Source organism: Cherax quadricarinatus, unplaced genomic scaffold (genome assembly GCF_038502225.1).
Source record: "Cherax quadricarinatus isolate ZL_2023a unplaced genomic scaffold, ASM3850222v1 Contig586, whole genome shotgun sequence".
Classification (NCBI taxonomy): Eukaryota; Metazoa; Arthropoda; class Malacostraca; order Decapoda; family Parastacidae; genus Cherax; species Cherax quadricarinatus.
Genome location: NW_027195612.1, coordinates 130601 through 144150, shown reverse-complemented (window position 1 = coordinate 144150; position 13550 = coordinate 130601). Strand labels below are relative to the sequence as shown.

Genomic DNA, 13550 nt, shown 5'->3' with positions numbered 1-13550 from the left:
ACCCCATTGTTGTATAGAATAGAGAGTGTGTATGGGGGTTCTGACTGGTTAAGTTAGTGATCCATGCCCAGTCATTGATGGTCCCCAGACTAGGAACCTGCCATGTCATTCCTGGTTACCTGAACTACTCTTACGTACATCTTTCACACGAGGGCAGTTGTGCCGAGATAGTTGCACTGTAGGTCTCTGGTGGTTATAGGCTTGACCCCTACACATGGCCCCAAAGGACAGAAATTACGTATTCAATACAACTTGAGGTTACTTAGGTGGCTGCTGAGATACCTGTACAAGTCAGGTGTAACTGCCAGGTACACCAGCAAAATGGCTGTTATCGCAGTGAAATGTATCTAATTCGCATCGTGGTTTGTTATCAAAGGTTAGAGTACTTCACCGCACGACTTTGTGTACACTCACCCTTGTGTTTCATGTATGACTGGCAGGCAGGCACAGTGCTGCGTACCCCATGGGCACTTATGGTTTGCTGTACCTGTGCCTACTGCTTGTAACAGTGTAAGCTGGGAGAGGTGTTATACCTGTGCCTACTGTTTGTAACAGTGTAGGCTGGGAGAGGTTATACCTCTGCCTACTGCTTGTAACAGTTAGGCTGGGAGAGGTTATATCTGTGCCTACTGCTATTAATAGTTAGGCTGGGAAAGGTTATACCTGTGCCTACTGCTTATGTCAGCAGACCTGTCTTTTAAAGACCATAACAAGACAAAGATCACGACAGCCAGGAAGATGACAGGGTTGGTATTGAGAACTTTCAAAACAAGGGAAATAATGCTGATGGTGACACTCTTCAAATCACTAGTGCTCCCTCACTTAGAATATTGTTCAGTGCTGACGGCCCCGTTCAAGGCAGGAGAAATATCGGAGCTGGAACAAATACAGAGATCATTTATGGCTCACATTGAGCCAGGAAAGCACCTAAACTACTGGGAACACATTGTGAGACCTTTACCCACTCTGCCTGAGGTATCCCAGCAAGTGAGCACGTCTCCTGTGTTATCCCAGTGCTTAACAGAATAGGGTATAGCATATGAAGGTACAAATAAAAATGGAAACTATGGCTATAGTTTACTTAACAACATAAAAGGGCTAGAATACAACAAATACTGGTGGAAATTGACATAATGTAACAGTTGAACTATGAGACTTATTACCAGGGGTAAGGTAGATGTTATTAGTAACACGGACTAGTACTCACTCTTAATTCACCGACCAGCTGACCCAAGATTCCCAATGCGTGGTCCACTACCCACGCGGCTGTCCAGAGCTCTCGCTCCCCGGACCTGTCGCCAACAACCCCTTGCTCAGCTGTTCCCTGGCTTATATTCCTCTAAGCACCCCCTTCCCCATAAGGCGTAGACCACATATTACGACTTGATGCCGAGAGGCGTGGCTGACAGACATTTGCCAAGGCCAGGTGTGACCATATAATTAGGTCTCCCTAGAGACCTCACAAGCCCAGCTGAACTACATCACAGCCTATAAGTCTTGAGCATGTACTCATTGGAGTGGAGGAGAGAGAGGTACATGATAATATATACCTGGAAGGTACTCGAGGGCCTGGCCCCAAATCTGCACACTGCCATAACATACTGGAGTGAGAGCTATGGGAGGAAGTGTACGATAAACTCAGTGAGGAGCAGGGGTGCGGTGGGGACAATAAGGGAACACTGTATCAACATCCGGGGTCCCAGACTTTTCAACATCTTACCAGAAGATATCAGAAACACTGCTGGAACAAGTGTTGAAGCCTTTAAGAGGAAACTAGACAAGTATCTTCACCAGGTGCCAGATCAACCAGTCTGTGATGGATATGTGGGGCAGCGGGCCTCCAGCAGCAACAGCCTGGTTGACCAGGCAAGCACCAGACGAGCCTGGCCCATGGCCGGGCTCAGAGAGTAGATAAACTCTGGAAACTCTTCAAAGGTATATCAAAGGTATAACAGTGTAGGCTGGGAGAGGTGTTATGGTCACTATGTCTAAGTCGAACTTTAACCCGTAAATGGTCCAAACGTAAATATACGTTTTTTCAACATTTGAAAGTATGTAAAAAAAGTAGATCTTCTTTTTGTTTTTTACATTTGAAAACGTGTAAAAAAAACTTTGATCTACTTTTTTTTGTTATATTTGAAAATATGTAAAAAAAACGTAATCTACTTTTGTAGCGCAACACATGTGAACGTAGATCTGCTTGGTCCGTTTACGAGTTAATGTGTGTGAGAAGTAATAGTGTGTACAGTAGGCTAGGAAAGCTTCATTACTAGATTAAATCTTACAAATTAACCCTTAAACGGTCCAAACGTATATATACGTTTTTTCAACTTCTGAAAGTATGGAAAAAAATGTACATCTTCTTTTTTGTTTTACATTTGAAAACTTTTATCTACATTTTTTTTTGTTATTGAAAATATGTAAAAAAAAAGTAGATCTACTTTTGTAGCTACGAATTTGAACGTCGATCTGTTTGGTCCGTTTAAGTGTTAAGAGTGTATTGAGAATAAGATAAGATAAGATTTCGTTCGGATTTTTAACCCCGGAGGGTTAGCCACCCAGGATAAGCCAAGAAAGTCAGTGCGTCATCCAGGACTGTCTAACTTATTTCCATTGGGGTCGTTAATCTTGTCCCCCAGGATGCCACCCACACCAGTCGACTAACACCCAGGTACCTATTTGCTGCTAGGTGAACAGGACAACAGGTGTAAGGAAACGTGTCGAAATGTTTCCACCCGCCGGGAATCAAACCCGGGCCCTCCATGTGTGAAGCGGGAGCTTTAGCCATCAGGCCACCGGGCCACCTAAATTATAAACGCCAACAGCATTTGGTGTTCCCAGGCGGTCACCCATCCAAGTACTAACCAAACCCAACGTTGCTTAACTTCGCTGATCGGACGAGAAGCGGTGTGTTCAACGTGGTATGTGGCGCCACTGTACCATTGGTGGGACTGCTCACCCCTCCTCCTCCTTTCCCCCCCAACTTAGGGAAGTTTAACATGTTTTCTGTCTCCAAAAACCAGAAAAACGATTTTCGGTCTTCTCGCTTTAGACATGGACACCGCCAAAAAACCCATAATTTTCTGACTTAAAACCTCAAATACCATTGTTTTCTGACTTAAAACCCCAACAAAATGTCATTTTCCAACATAAAACCAAAATGCCATCGTTTTCCAACTTAAAACAAACAAAAAAAAGCAACAATCATCTGCAGCGATCATCCACATAATTGACAGTCCATTATTGATGGATAATTGATGTTCTTTCTGCTGCAGAAAGTAGACCTCTGGGGCAACAATCAGCCACACAGTTGATGGTCTGCAAATTGATGGGTATTTGACATTCTTTCCACCGCAGAAATTAGACATCTGGGGCAGCAGTTGATGGGTAATTGACTTTTCCTCTGTAGAAATAAACTGCAAAGTTGATGGTCTAAAATTAATGGGTAAATGACATTCTTTCCATTGCAGAAAAAAGCGGAGGAATCGCACAACATCCTGGACAAATTGATGCCACCGACAGATGTTCCCACAGTCTTGGTGAGTTGATGATTGTGTTGATGTATTAATACTGTGTTTGTAGCCTTGTGTATTAATACAGTGTTTGTAGCCTAGTGTATTAATACAGTGTGTTTGTAGTCTGGTGTATTAATACAGTGTGTTTGTAGTCTGGTGTATTAATACAGTATTTGTAGCCTGGTGTATACACATTTCCAGCCGTGTAGAGTAATACAGGGTGTATTTCCAGCCGTTGTACCACCAGCCGACGGACACGGAAGTATACATGTCAAACAAGCGGCAATATGCGGGATTCAAGCGACGCTTGGTGGAGTATTTCAAGAAGAGGCATTCCAGCAAGAATGAGAGGGACTCCAGCATCACCCAGACGTACTCCAAGCTGATGACGGAGTGGTTGAAGAAAGTTGAGAAGGTAGATGATGCTGGTATATCATTGTGAGGTAGACAGGTAGATGATTGAGAGAGGTAGATAGGCAATTGAGAGAGACACTCCAGCAAAAACAAGAGGGACTCCAGCGTCACCCAGACGTACTCCAAGCTCATGACAGAGTAGTTGAAGAATGGGGTTCTAACCTTATCCAGACCTACTCTAAACTCATGATTGACCGTTTTAGAAATGTTAGACAGTGTTAGACAGTTTGTAGACCAAGTGTCTACACTACAATGTACACAAACAGTGCAGAGAGCACCCAGATTATACCAGTCTGACCGTCAAAATCAAACTCCTTTTGGTTTAAAGCATTTTACAGTGACATTCCTTTGATAATGTTTGATAAATGATAGTGGAACACAGTAGACATAGATGTATACCATACATGTAATACATAGTAACACTGAGCAAGTGGATAGGGTTGAAGAGGTGTACAAGTGTAGTGTTGCCAACACCAAGTGTAGTGTTGCCAACATCAAGTGTAGTGTTGCCAGCACCAAGTGTAGTGTTGCCAACACCAAGTGTAGTGTTGCCAACACCAAGTGTAGTGTTGCCAGCACCAAGTGTAGTGTTGCCAGCACCAAGTGTAGTGTTGCCAACACCAAGTGTAGTGTTGCCAACACCAAGTGTAGTGTTGCCAGCACCAAGTGTAGTGTTGCCAGCACCAAGTGTAGTGTTGCCAACACCAAGTGTAGTGTTGCCAGCACCAAGTGTAGTGTTGCCAACATCAAGTGTAGTGTTGCCAAGACCAAGTGTAGTGTTGCCAACATCAAGTGTAGTGTTGCCAACATCAAGTGTACTGTTGCCAACACCAAGTGTAGTGTTGCCAGCACCAAGTGTAGTGTTGCCAACATCAAGTGTAGTGTTGCCAACACCAAGTGTATTGTTGCCAGTACCAAGTGTAGTGTTGCCAACATCAAGTGTAGTGTTGCCAACATCAAGTGTAGTGTTGCCAACATCAAGTGTAGTGTTGCCAAGACCAAGTGTAGTGTTGCCAACACCAAGTGTTGTGTTGCCAACATCAAGTGTAGTGTTGCCAACATCAAGTGTAGTGTTGCCAAGACCAAGTGTAGTGTTGCCAACACCAAGTGTAGTGTTGCCAACACCAAGTGTAGTGTTGCCAACACCAAGTGTATTGTTGCCAACATCAAGTGTAGTGTTGCCACCACCAAGTGTAGTGTTGCCAACATCAAGTGTAGTGTTGCCAGCACCAAGTGTATTGTTGCCAACATCAAGTGTAGTGTTGCCACCACCAAGTGTAGTGTTGCCAACATCAAGTGTAGTGTTGCCAACACCAAGTGTTGTGTTGCCAACATCAAGTGTAGTGTTGCCAACATCAAGTGTAGTGTTGCCAAGACCAAGTGTAGTGTTGCCAACATCAAGTGTAGTGTTGCCAAGACCAAGTGTAGTGTTGCCAACATCAAGTGTAGTGTTGCCAAGACCAAGTGTAGTGTTACCAACAGCAAGTGTAGTGTTGCCAAGACCAAGTGTAGTGTTGCCAAGACCAAGTGTAGTGTTGCCAAGACCAAGTGTAGTGTTGCCAACATCAAGTGTAGTGTTGCCAAGACCAAGTGTAGTGTTGCCAAGACCAAGTGTAGTGTTGCCAATATCAAGTGTAGTGTTGCCAAGACCAAGTGTAGTGTTGCCAACATCAAGTGTAGTGTTGCCAACATCAAGTGTAGTGTTGCCAACACCAAGTGTAGTGTTGCCAAGACCAAGTGTAGTGTTGCCAACACCAAGTGTAGTGTTGCCAACACCAAGTGTAGTGTTGCCAACACCAAGTGTAGTGTTGCCAACACCAAGTGTAGTGTTGCCAACACCAAGTGTAGTGTTGCCAACACCAAGTGTAGTGTTGCCAAGACCAAGTGTAGTGTTGCCAAGACCAAGTGTAGTGTTGCCAAGACCAAGTGTAGTGTTGCCAACATCAAGTGTAGTGTTGCCAAGACCAAGTGTAGTGTTGCCAAGACCAAGTGTAGTGTTGCCAAGACCAAGTGTAGTGTTGCCAAGACCAAGTGTAGTGTTGCCAAGACCAGTACAGTAGAACCCCTGCATCTGGAGGGTTCAATTATTCACAGTTTACCATGGCCTAAAAATAGCCTTAATTTAGCTTAATAACGGCCACAAGGCACAAAAATAGTGACAATTACTCAAGACTTAACTCCTTGACGATCCAAAAACCCGATTTTAAACTTGTCCGACGGGTCCAAGAATTCTCAAAAATTTTTTTTTTATTTTTTTTTATTAAATGGCAGAGAATCTTTTTCTGATGGTAATAAAATGAAATTTACAAAATTTGATCGGCAGTTGATAAAGTTACGCTATCATGAATTTTGTTGCATCGGCAATTCTACCCACTTTGAGTCCTATTTTAGGCCAGTTACATTGTTCCAGTCGACCAAATTCATAGCTATTTTGCTAGTATGTTTTTCTATTTTACTGAACACAAGAAATTGCCCAATCATCAGTTTCCCAATTAGTGATCAGAAATTGGTAATTTGGCCAATTTCACACACACAGTTCAAAATATGCAAATTTCAAAATAGGGTCCAGAATATACAATGCAGACATTCGTGGCACTAAAATAACACTTCATCTGTTCATCAGACACGTTCCCAGAAGCTTTACATACGAATAACATTTTGACGTTTTCTTCGCAGAATTTTGACTCACGAAAAATAGATTTACTGTCATGCAGTATTGTGATAATTAAATAATATCAGCACATTTGTGAATGCATGTTAGATCTCGTATTGGACGTTTGACATTATTTGTTTACTCTTGAACGTCGGCAAAAAATCAAACAATTCCACTATTTTGGGCTCAATTTCAAGCTATTTTGAGTCCTAAAACCATTCAGAATCATCTGTATTTCTGTAATATATCTTCCATTCTATCAAATAAAACCAGGAAACTGAGAGTACATCCATAAAAACCATACAGAAATACAGTGGACCCTCGGTTTACGATCAGCTCCCAGTGCGACCAATTATGTAAATGTATTTATGTAAGTGCGTTTGTATGTGTATGTTTGGGGGTCTGAAATGGACTAATCTATTATTATTATTATTATCACACTGGCCGATTCCCACCAAGGCAGGGTGGCCCGAAAAAGAAAAACTTTCACCATCATTCACTCCATCACTGTCTTGCCAGAAGGGTGCTTTACACTACAGTTTTTAAACTGCAACATTAACACCCCTCCTTCAGAGTGCAGACACTGTACTTCCCATCTCCAGGACTCAAGTCCGGCCTGCCGGTTTCCCTGAACCCCTTCATAAATGTTACTTTGCTCACACTCCAACAGCACGTCAAGTATTAAAACCCATTTGTCTCCATTCACTCCTATCAAACACGCTCACGCATGCCTGCTGGAAGTCCAAGCCCCTCACACACAAAACCTCCTTTACCCCCTCCCTCCAACCTTTCCTAGGCCGACCCCTACCCCGCCTTCCTTCCACTACAGACTGATACACTCTTGAAGTCGCTCTGTTTCGCTCCATTCTCTCTACATGTCCGAACCACCTCAACAACCCTTCCTCAGCCCTCTGGACAACAGTTTTGGTAATCCCGCACCTCCTCCTAACTTCCAAACTACGAATTCTCTGCATTATATTCACACCACACATTGCCCTCAGACATGACATCTCCACTGCCTCCAGCCTTCTCCTTGCTGCAACATTCATCACCCATGCTTCACACCCATATAAGAGCGTTGGTAAAACTATACTCTCATACATTCCCCTCTTTGCCTCCAAGGACAAAGTTCTTTGTCTCCACAGACTCCTAAGTGCACCACTCACCCTTTTCCCCTCATCAATTCTATGATTCACCTCATCTTTCATAGACCCATCCGCTGACACGTCCACTCCCAAATATCCGAATACATTCACCTCCTCCATACTCTCTCCCTCCAATCTGATATCCAATCTTTCATCACCTAATATTTTTGTTATCCTCATAACCTTACTCTTTCCTGTATTCACTTTTAATTTTCTTCTTTTGCACACCCTACCAAATTCATCCACCAATCTCTGCAACTTCTCTTCAGAATCTCCCAAGAGCACAGTGTCATCAGCAAAGAGCAACTGTGACAACTCCCACTTTATGTGTGATTCTTTATCTTTTAACTCCACGCCTCTTGTCAAGACCCTCGCATTTACTTCTCTTACAACCCCATCTATAAATATATTAAACAACCACGGTGACATCACACATCCTTGTCTAAGGCCTACTTTTACTGGGAAATAATTTCCCTCTTTCCTACATACTCTAACTTGAGCCTCACTATCCTCGTAAAAACTCTTCACTGCTTTCAGTAACCTACCTCCTACACCATACACTTGCAACATCTGCCACATTGCCCCCCTATCCACCCTGTCATACGCCTTTTCCAAATCCATAAATGCCACAAAGACCTCTTTAGCCTTATCTAAATACTGTTCACTTATATGTTTCACTGTAAACACCTGGTCCACACACCCCCTACCTTTCCTAAAGCCTCCTTGTTCATCTGCTATCCTATTCTCCGTCTTACTCTTAATTCTTTCAATAATAACTCTACCATACACTTTACCAGGTACACTCAACAGACTTATCCCTCTATAATTTTTGCACTCTCTTTTATCCCCTTTGCCTTTATACAAATGCAATATTCCTTATGGGAACAAATTCGTTCAGTACTGGCACCTGAACATACTTCTGGAATGAAATAATATCGTAAACCGGGGGTCCACCGTAGACTGCACCGTCGCTGTTTTAAACCAAAAATATCATTGCAGTTTTTTCTCATACACTGCACGCTGCACGATTTTATGTGGTGTACACTGATGACATAGACCTATTCTCTAACATCCAGGCCTAAATTTACCACTCACAGCTTATCTGAGTGAGCTAAGCTCAGGGTGTAGTACGACAGCACAGTGAGCTGAGCTCAGGGTGTAGTACTACAGCACATTGAGCTAAGCTCAGGGTGTAGTACGACAGCACAGTGAGCTGAGCTCAGGGTGTAGTACTACAGCACAGTGAGCTGAGCTCAGGGTGTAGTACAACAGCACAGTGAGCTGAGCTCAGGGTGTAGTACGACAACACAGTGAGCTGAGCTCAGAGTGTAGTACTACAGCACAGTGAGCTGAGCTCAGGGTGTAGTACTACAGCACAGTGAGCTGAGCTCAGGGTGTAGTACTACAGCACAGTGAGCTGAGCTCAGGGTGTAGTACTACAGCACAGTGAGCTAAGCTCAGGGTGTAGTACTACAGCACAGTGAGCTGAGCTCAGGGTGTAGTATGACAGCACAGTGAGCTGAGCTCAGGGTGTAGTATGACAGCACAGTGAGCTGAGCTCAGTGTGTAGTACAACAGCACAGTGAGCTGAGCTCAGGGTGTAGTACAACAGCACAGTGAGCTGAGCTCAGGGTGTAGTACAACAGCACAGTGAGCTGAGCTCAGGGTGTAGTACAACAGCACAGTGAGCTGAGCTCAGGATGTAGTACTACAGCACAGTGAGCTGAGCTCAGGGTGTAGTACAACAGCACAGTGAGCTGAGCTCAGGGTGTAGTACGACAGCACAGTGAGCTGAGCTCAGAGTGTAGTACTACAGCACAGTGAGCTGAGCTCAGGGTGTAGTACTACAGCACAGTGAGCTGAGCTCAGGGTGTAGTACAACAGCACAGTGAGCTGAGCTCAGGGTGTAGTACTACAGCACAGTGAGCTGAGCTCAGGGTGTAGTACAACAGCACAGTGAGCTGAGCTCAGGGTGTAGTACTACAGCACAGTGAGCTGAGCTCAGGGTGTAGTACAACAGCACAATGAGCTGAGCTCAGGGTGTTGTATGACAGCACAGTCAGATGAGCTCAGGGTGTAGTGTGACAGCACAGTGAGCTGAGCTCAGGGTGTAGTGTGACAGCACAGTGAGCTGAGCTCAGGGTGTAGTGTGACAGCACAGCGAGCTGAGCTCAGGGTGTAGTACGACAGCACAGCGAGATGAGCTCAGGGTGTAGTACTACAGCACAGTGAGATGAGCTCAGGGTGTAGTGTGACAGCACAGTGAGCTGAGCTCAGGGTGTAGTACTACAGCACAGTGAGCTGAGCTCAGGGTGTAGTACTACAGCACAGTGAGCTGAGCTCAGGGTGTAGTACGACAGCACAGTGAGATGAGCTCAGGGTGTAGTACGACGGCACAGTGAGCTGAACTCGGGGTGTAGTATGACAGCACAGTGAGATGAGCTCAGGGTGTAGTACTACAGCACGGTGAGCTGAGCTCAGGGTGTAGTGTGACAGCACAGTGAGCTGAGCTCAGGGTGTAGTATGACAGCACAGCGAGCTGAGCTCAGGGTGTAGTACGACAGCACAGTGAGCTGAGCTCAGGGTGTAGTGTGACAGCACAGTGAGCTGAGCTCAGGGTGTAGTATGACAGCACAGCGAGCTGAGCTCAGGGTGTAGTACGACAGCACAGTGAGCTGAGTTCAGGGTGTAGTACGACAGCACAGTGAGCTGAGCTCAGGGTGTAGTACTACAGCATGGTAAGCTGAGCTCAGGGTGTAGTACTATAACACAGTGAGCTGAGCTTAGGGTGTAGTACTACAGCATGGTAAGCTAAGCTCAGGGTGTAGTACTACAGCATGGTAAGATGAGCTCAGGGTGTAGTACTACAACACAGTGAGCTGAGCTTAGGGTGTAGTGTGACAGGACAGTGAGCAAATGGGTTAATATTCACTCTTGACAACACACATCGCACACATAATTCCCAGTTCCAGGAGGACATATATATATATGTTGTGGCAACACTTCCTGAGTCTTACTATGGATAACATGTATGGTATACATGCATGTATATGTATTCCACCATACACATATCACATGTATCACACATCAAAGTAAAGTCAGGGTAAAATGCTTTAAACCAAAAGGTATTCAGTTTTTCTGGTCCTTTTTAAATATTTTGACCTGTTTACTTACACAGGTGTTCAATTTATAGATTTAAAAAAGACCTGTAATAGGCTCCATAGACTAGTAATGTGGCAAATGTTGTAGGTGTATGGAATAGGTGGTAGGTTACTGAAGGCAGTTAAGAGTTTTGACGAAGATTGGCTGTGTCTTTGTGTAGGAGAGGGAGATTATTTTCCCAGTTAAAAGTAGGCCTTAAGTAGTGATGTGTCACCATGATTGTTAGACAGTACAGTAGGCCTTAGACATGAATGCATAATGTCACCATGGTTGTCTAACATGTGACAATTCTCACAGTTGCTTTTTGCTGATGACACTGTGCTTGTGGGAGATTCTGAATATATATATGTATATATACTGAGATAGACACCTCTCAATCTATATATACTGAGATATATACCTCTCAGTGTATCAGTATATATGCAGTGAGATATATACCTCTTAGTGTATATATACTGAGATACCAGCCATGGGGAGTGGAAATCTTAAGCTCAAGTACTTTCACACTTCTCAGTGTGTCAACAAGAGCTGTGCAGTGTTGCAAAGGCAGCAATAGGAGAAATAAGGTTAAGTTTTTTCAGAGTATGGTAGTGTGAGTGGCTCAGTCAGGAAGAGCCAGGTGTTGAATGTGATCTTTAACCATGTCCGTTCTTGTAATCACCCACCAGGGTGGGCTGCCGCCCAGATGATTGTACCCAACAATTCCATCATGGAAACAAACATAACTGAGTCCTCCCTCTTGCAACATGATCTGAATGCTGTATATAACTCAAATTATTGGCTGTACAAACTCGATAGTTATTTAGTGGAGTCTATTGTGCACAGCCTTAAACGACAATTTACAAAAACACGGAATTGCTCGTTATGCCAGGGGGTTTCGTGATGTTTCGGTTATATTCAACCAGAGTCTGCAAACTGAACATCATGGTACGCCCATTGAGAACATCAATATAATGCATAACATATCGTTAAATCCATCGTGAATGTCAAAATTTAACATGTTAGGTCTTCCGTGACCATCGACATAACCCACCCTCCTACCACTGCATACAAGTATCACAATGCTACAGGTACTGTAGGTGGTGTGCTGCAATACATACTGCAACCTGAGCAATATAACATCAGTAGTAAGGAGGTAGTCATGGGGGTTCATTTAGGTATGGGTGCACATGTGTGGTCATCCTTGGATAGCCTAATAGAGAGGCAGAGTGACCTGTTAAGGTCCTAACCCGTCTAGGTACAGCGGTACATGGTGGTAAAAAGAAAATCAGGAATTACCTAGTTATTATAAGAAAGAAAAGCCTGAACAGGAGAATTCACACAGACATATTAACACAGAATATTTCCTGAATATTCTAGAACGTTGTATTACCGGCTGACAAAAATGAAGGATTTATTCCTTCTGTTTCATTAGTTAGAACGTTGTTCACATTAGCTACATATTTTATGCTGTATAGCCCTTGTGGTTTAGCACTTTTTTTGATTATAATAATAATACATTATGTAAATGATCCACTATTGTAATGTAACTTCTTACATCACATGACCTGTTGCCAGTGGTTAGAAACTTAGGGCTAGCTGTTACCTATCTCTTAGTTATTTTACCTCACGCTATCTGCAGACTGTGGGGCCTACTCCACTTGACCCCATATGGTGTGGGGGGGACCAGTGTGTGGTTGGCATTCTGCTGGGCAGAATGAGATACTGGCGGGTGCCACCCACGTTACCATGCTATGAAAAAAACTTCCTCTCATTTCTCCTGTTGCTGCCTTTGCAACATTGCAAAGCTCCTGATGATGCACTGAGAAGTTTGAAAGTACTTGAGCTTGTACATGGTTTGTCTTGCATTGTTAACCCTTCGACTGTCCAAATGTAGATCTACGTTTACGTGCGTAGCGCTCCAACCTTTATTTTCTCCATTTGAAAGCATGTAAAAAACGTAGATCTACGTTTGGAGCGCTACACATGTGAGAGTAGATCTGTGTTTGGACATTTTAAGGGTTAAGATTACCTGTTTGTGATTGTTTTGCACATACTAAGATATACACCTTCCAGTATACACACAGTCATACACACCTCCCATTATACACACACACACAGATATACACACACCTCAGCATATATACTGAGAGATACACATCTCCCAGTGTATATACACAGTCATACCCAGCATCTCCCAGCATACCCATACACACCTTCCAGCATCCCCTATCATCTTCCATCATGTCCCAGCCTCTCCCAGCATACATGTACACACCTTCCAGCATCTCTCATCTCCCACCCCCAGCATCTCTCAGCATCCCCATCATCTCCCAGCATACACACCTTCCAGCATCTTCCATCATCTCCCACATACCTTGCAGGTTGAGAACTCCAAGAGACACAAGGAGAAGGTGGCCAAGAACAGAGAACTCTTTGAGAAAGTCTTCCCAGAACTAAGGAAGCAGAGAGAAGAGAAGGAGAGGTTCTCAAGGGTGGGGGCCAGAGTCAAGAGTGATGCTGAGATGGAGGAGATCATGGATGGTTTACAAGAGCAGGAGGTGAGTTTACTGTATACCAAGTATGTGTGGGGGTGTAGACAGCCTGTACTGTCAGAACACACAGCCTAGCCGTCTGTTCTGACTAGTTCATATTTCGCGGCATTTAAGTGCTGCCCTCTGT

At 43.9% G+C, this 13550-nt stretch overlaps 1 protein-coding gene and 1 pseudogene across 1 annotated transcript in view; one reads left to right on the top strand and one right to left on the bottom strand.

Moving 5' to 3' along the window:
- The window catches only part of LOC128699337 (uncharacterized), a gene marked incomplete at its 5' end in the record, with an annotated part of 140354 nt that overhangs the window by 6144 nt on the left and 120660 nt on the right, over window positions 1-13550 (top strand). The window contains 3 exon segments of the mRNA XM_053791981.2: window positions 3471-3539; window positions 3748-3930; window positions 13253-13429. Coding sequence (XP_053647956.2) covers window positions 3471-3539; window positions 3748-3930; window positions 13253-13429 — 429 coding nt within the window.
- Window positions 2816-2931, bottom strand: LOC128699538 (5S ribosomal RNA; annotated as a pseudogene).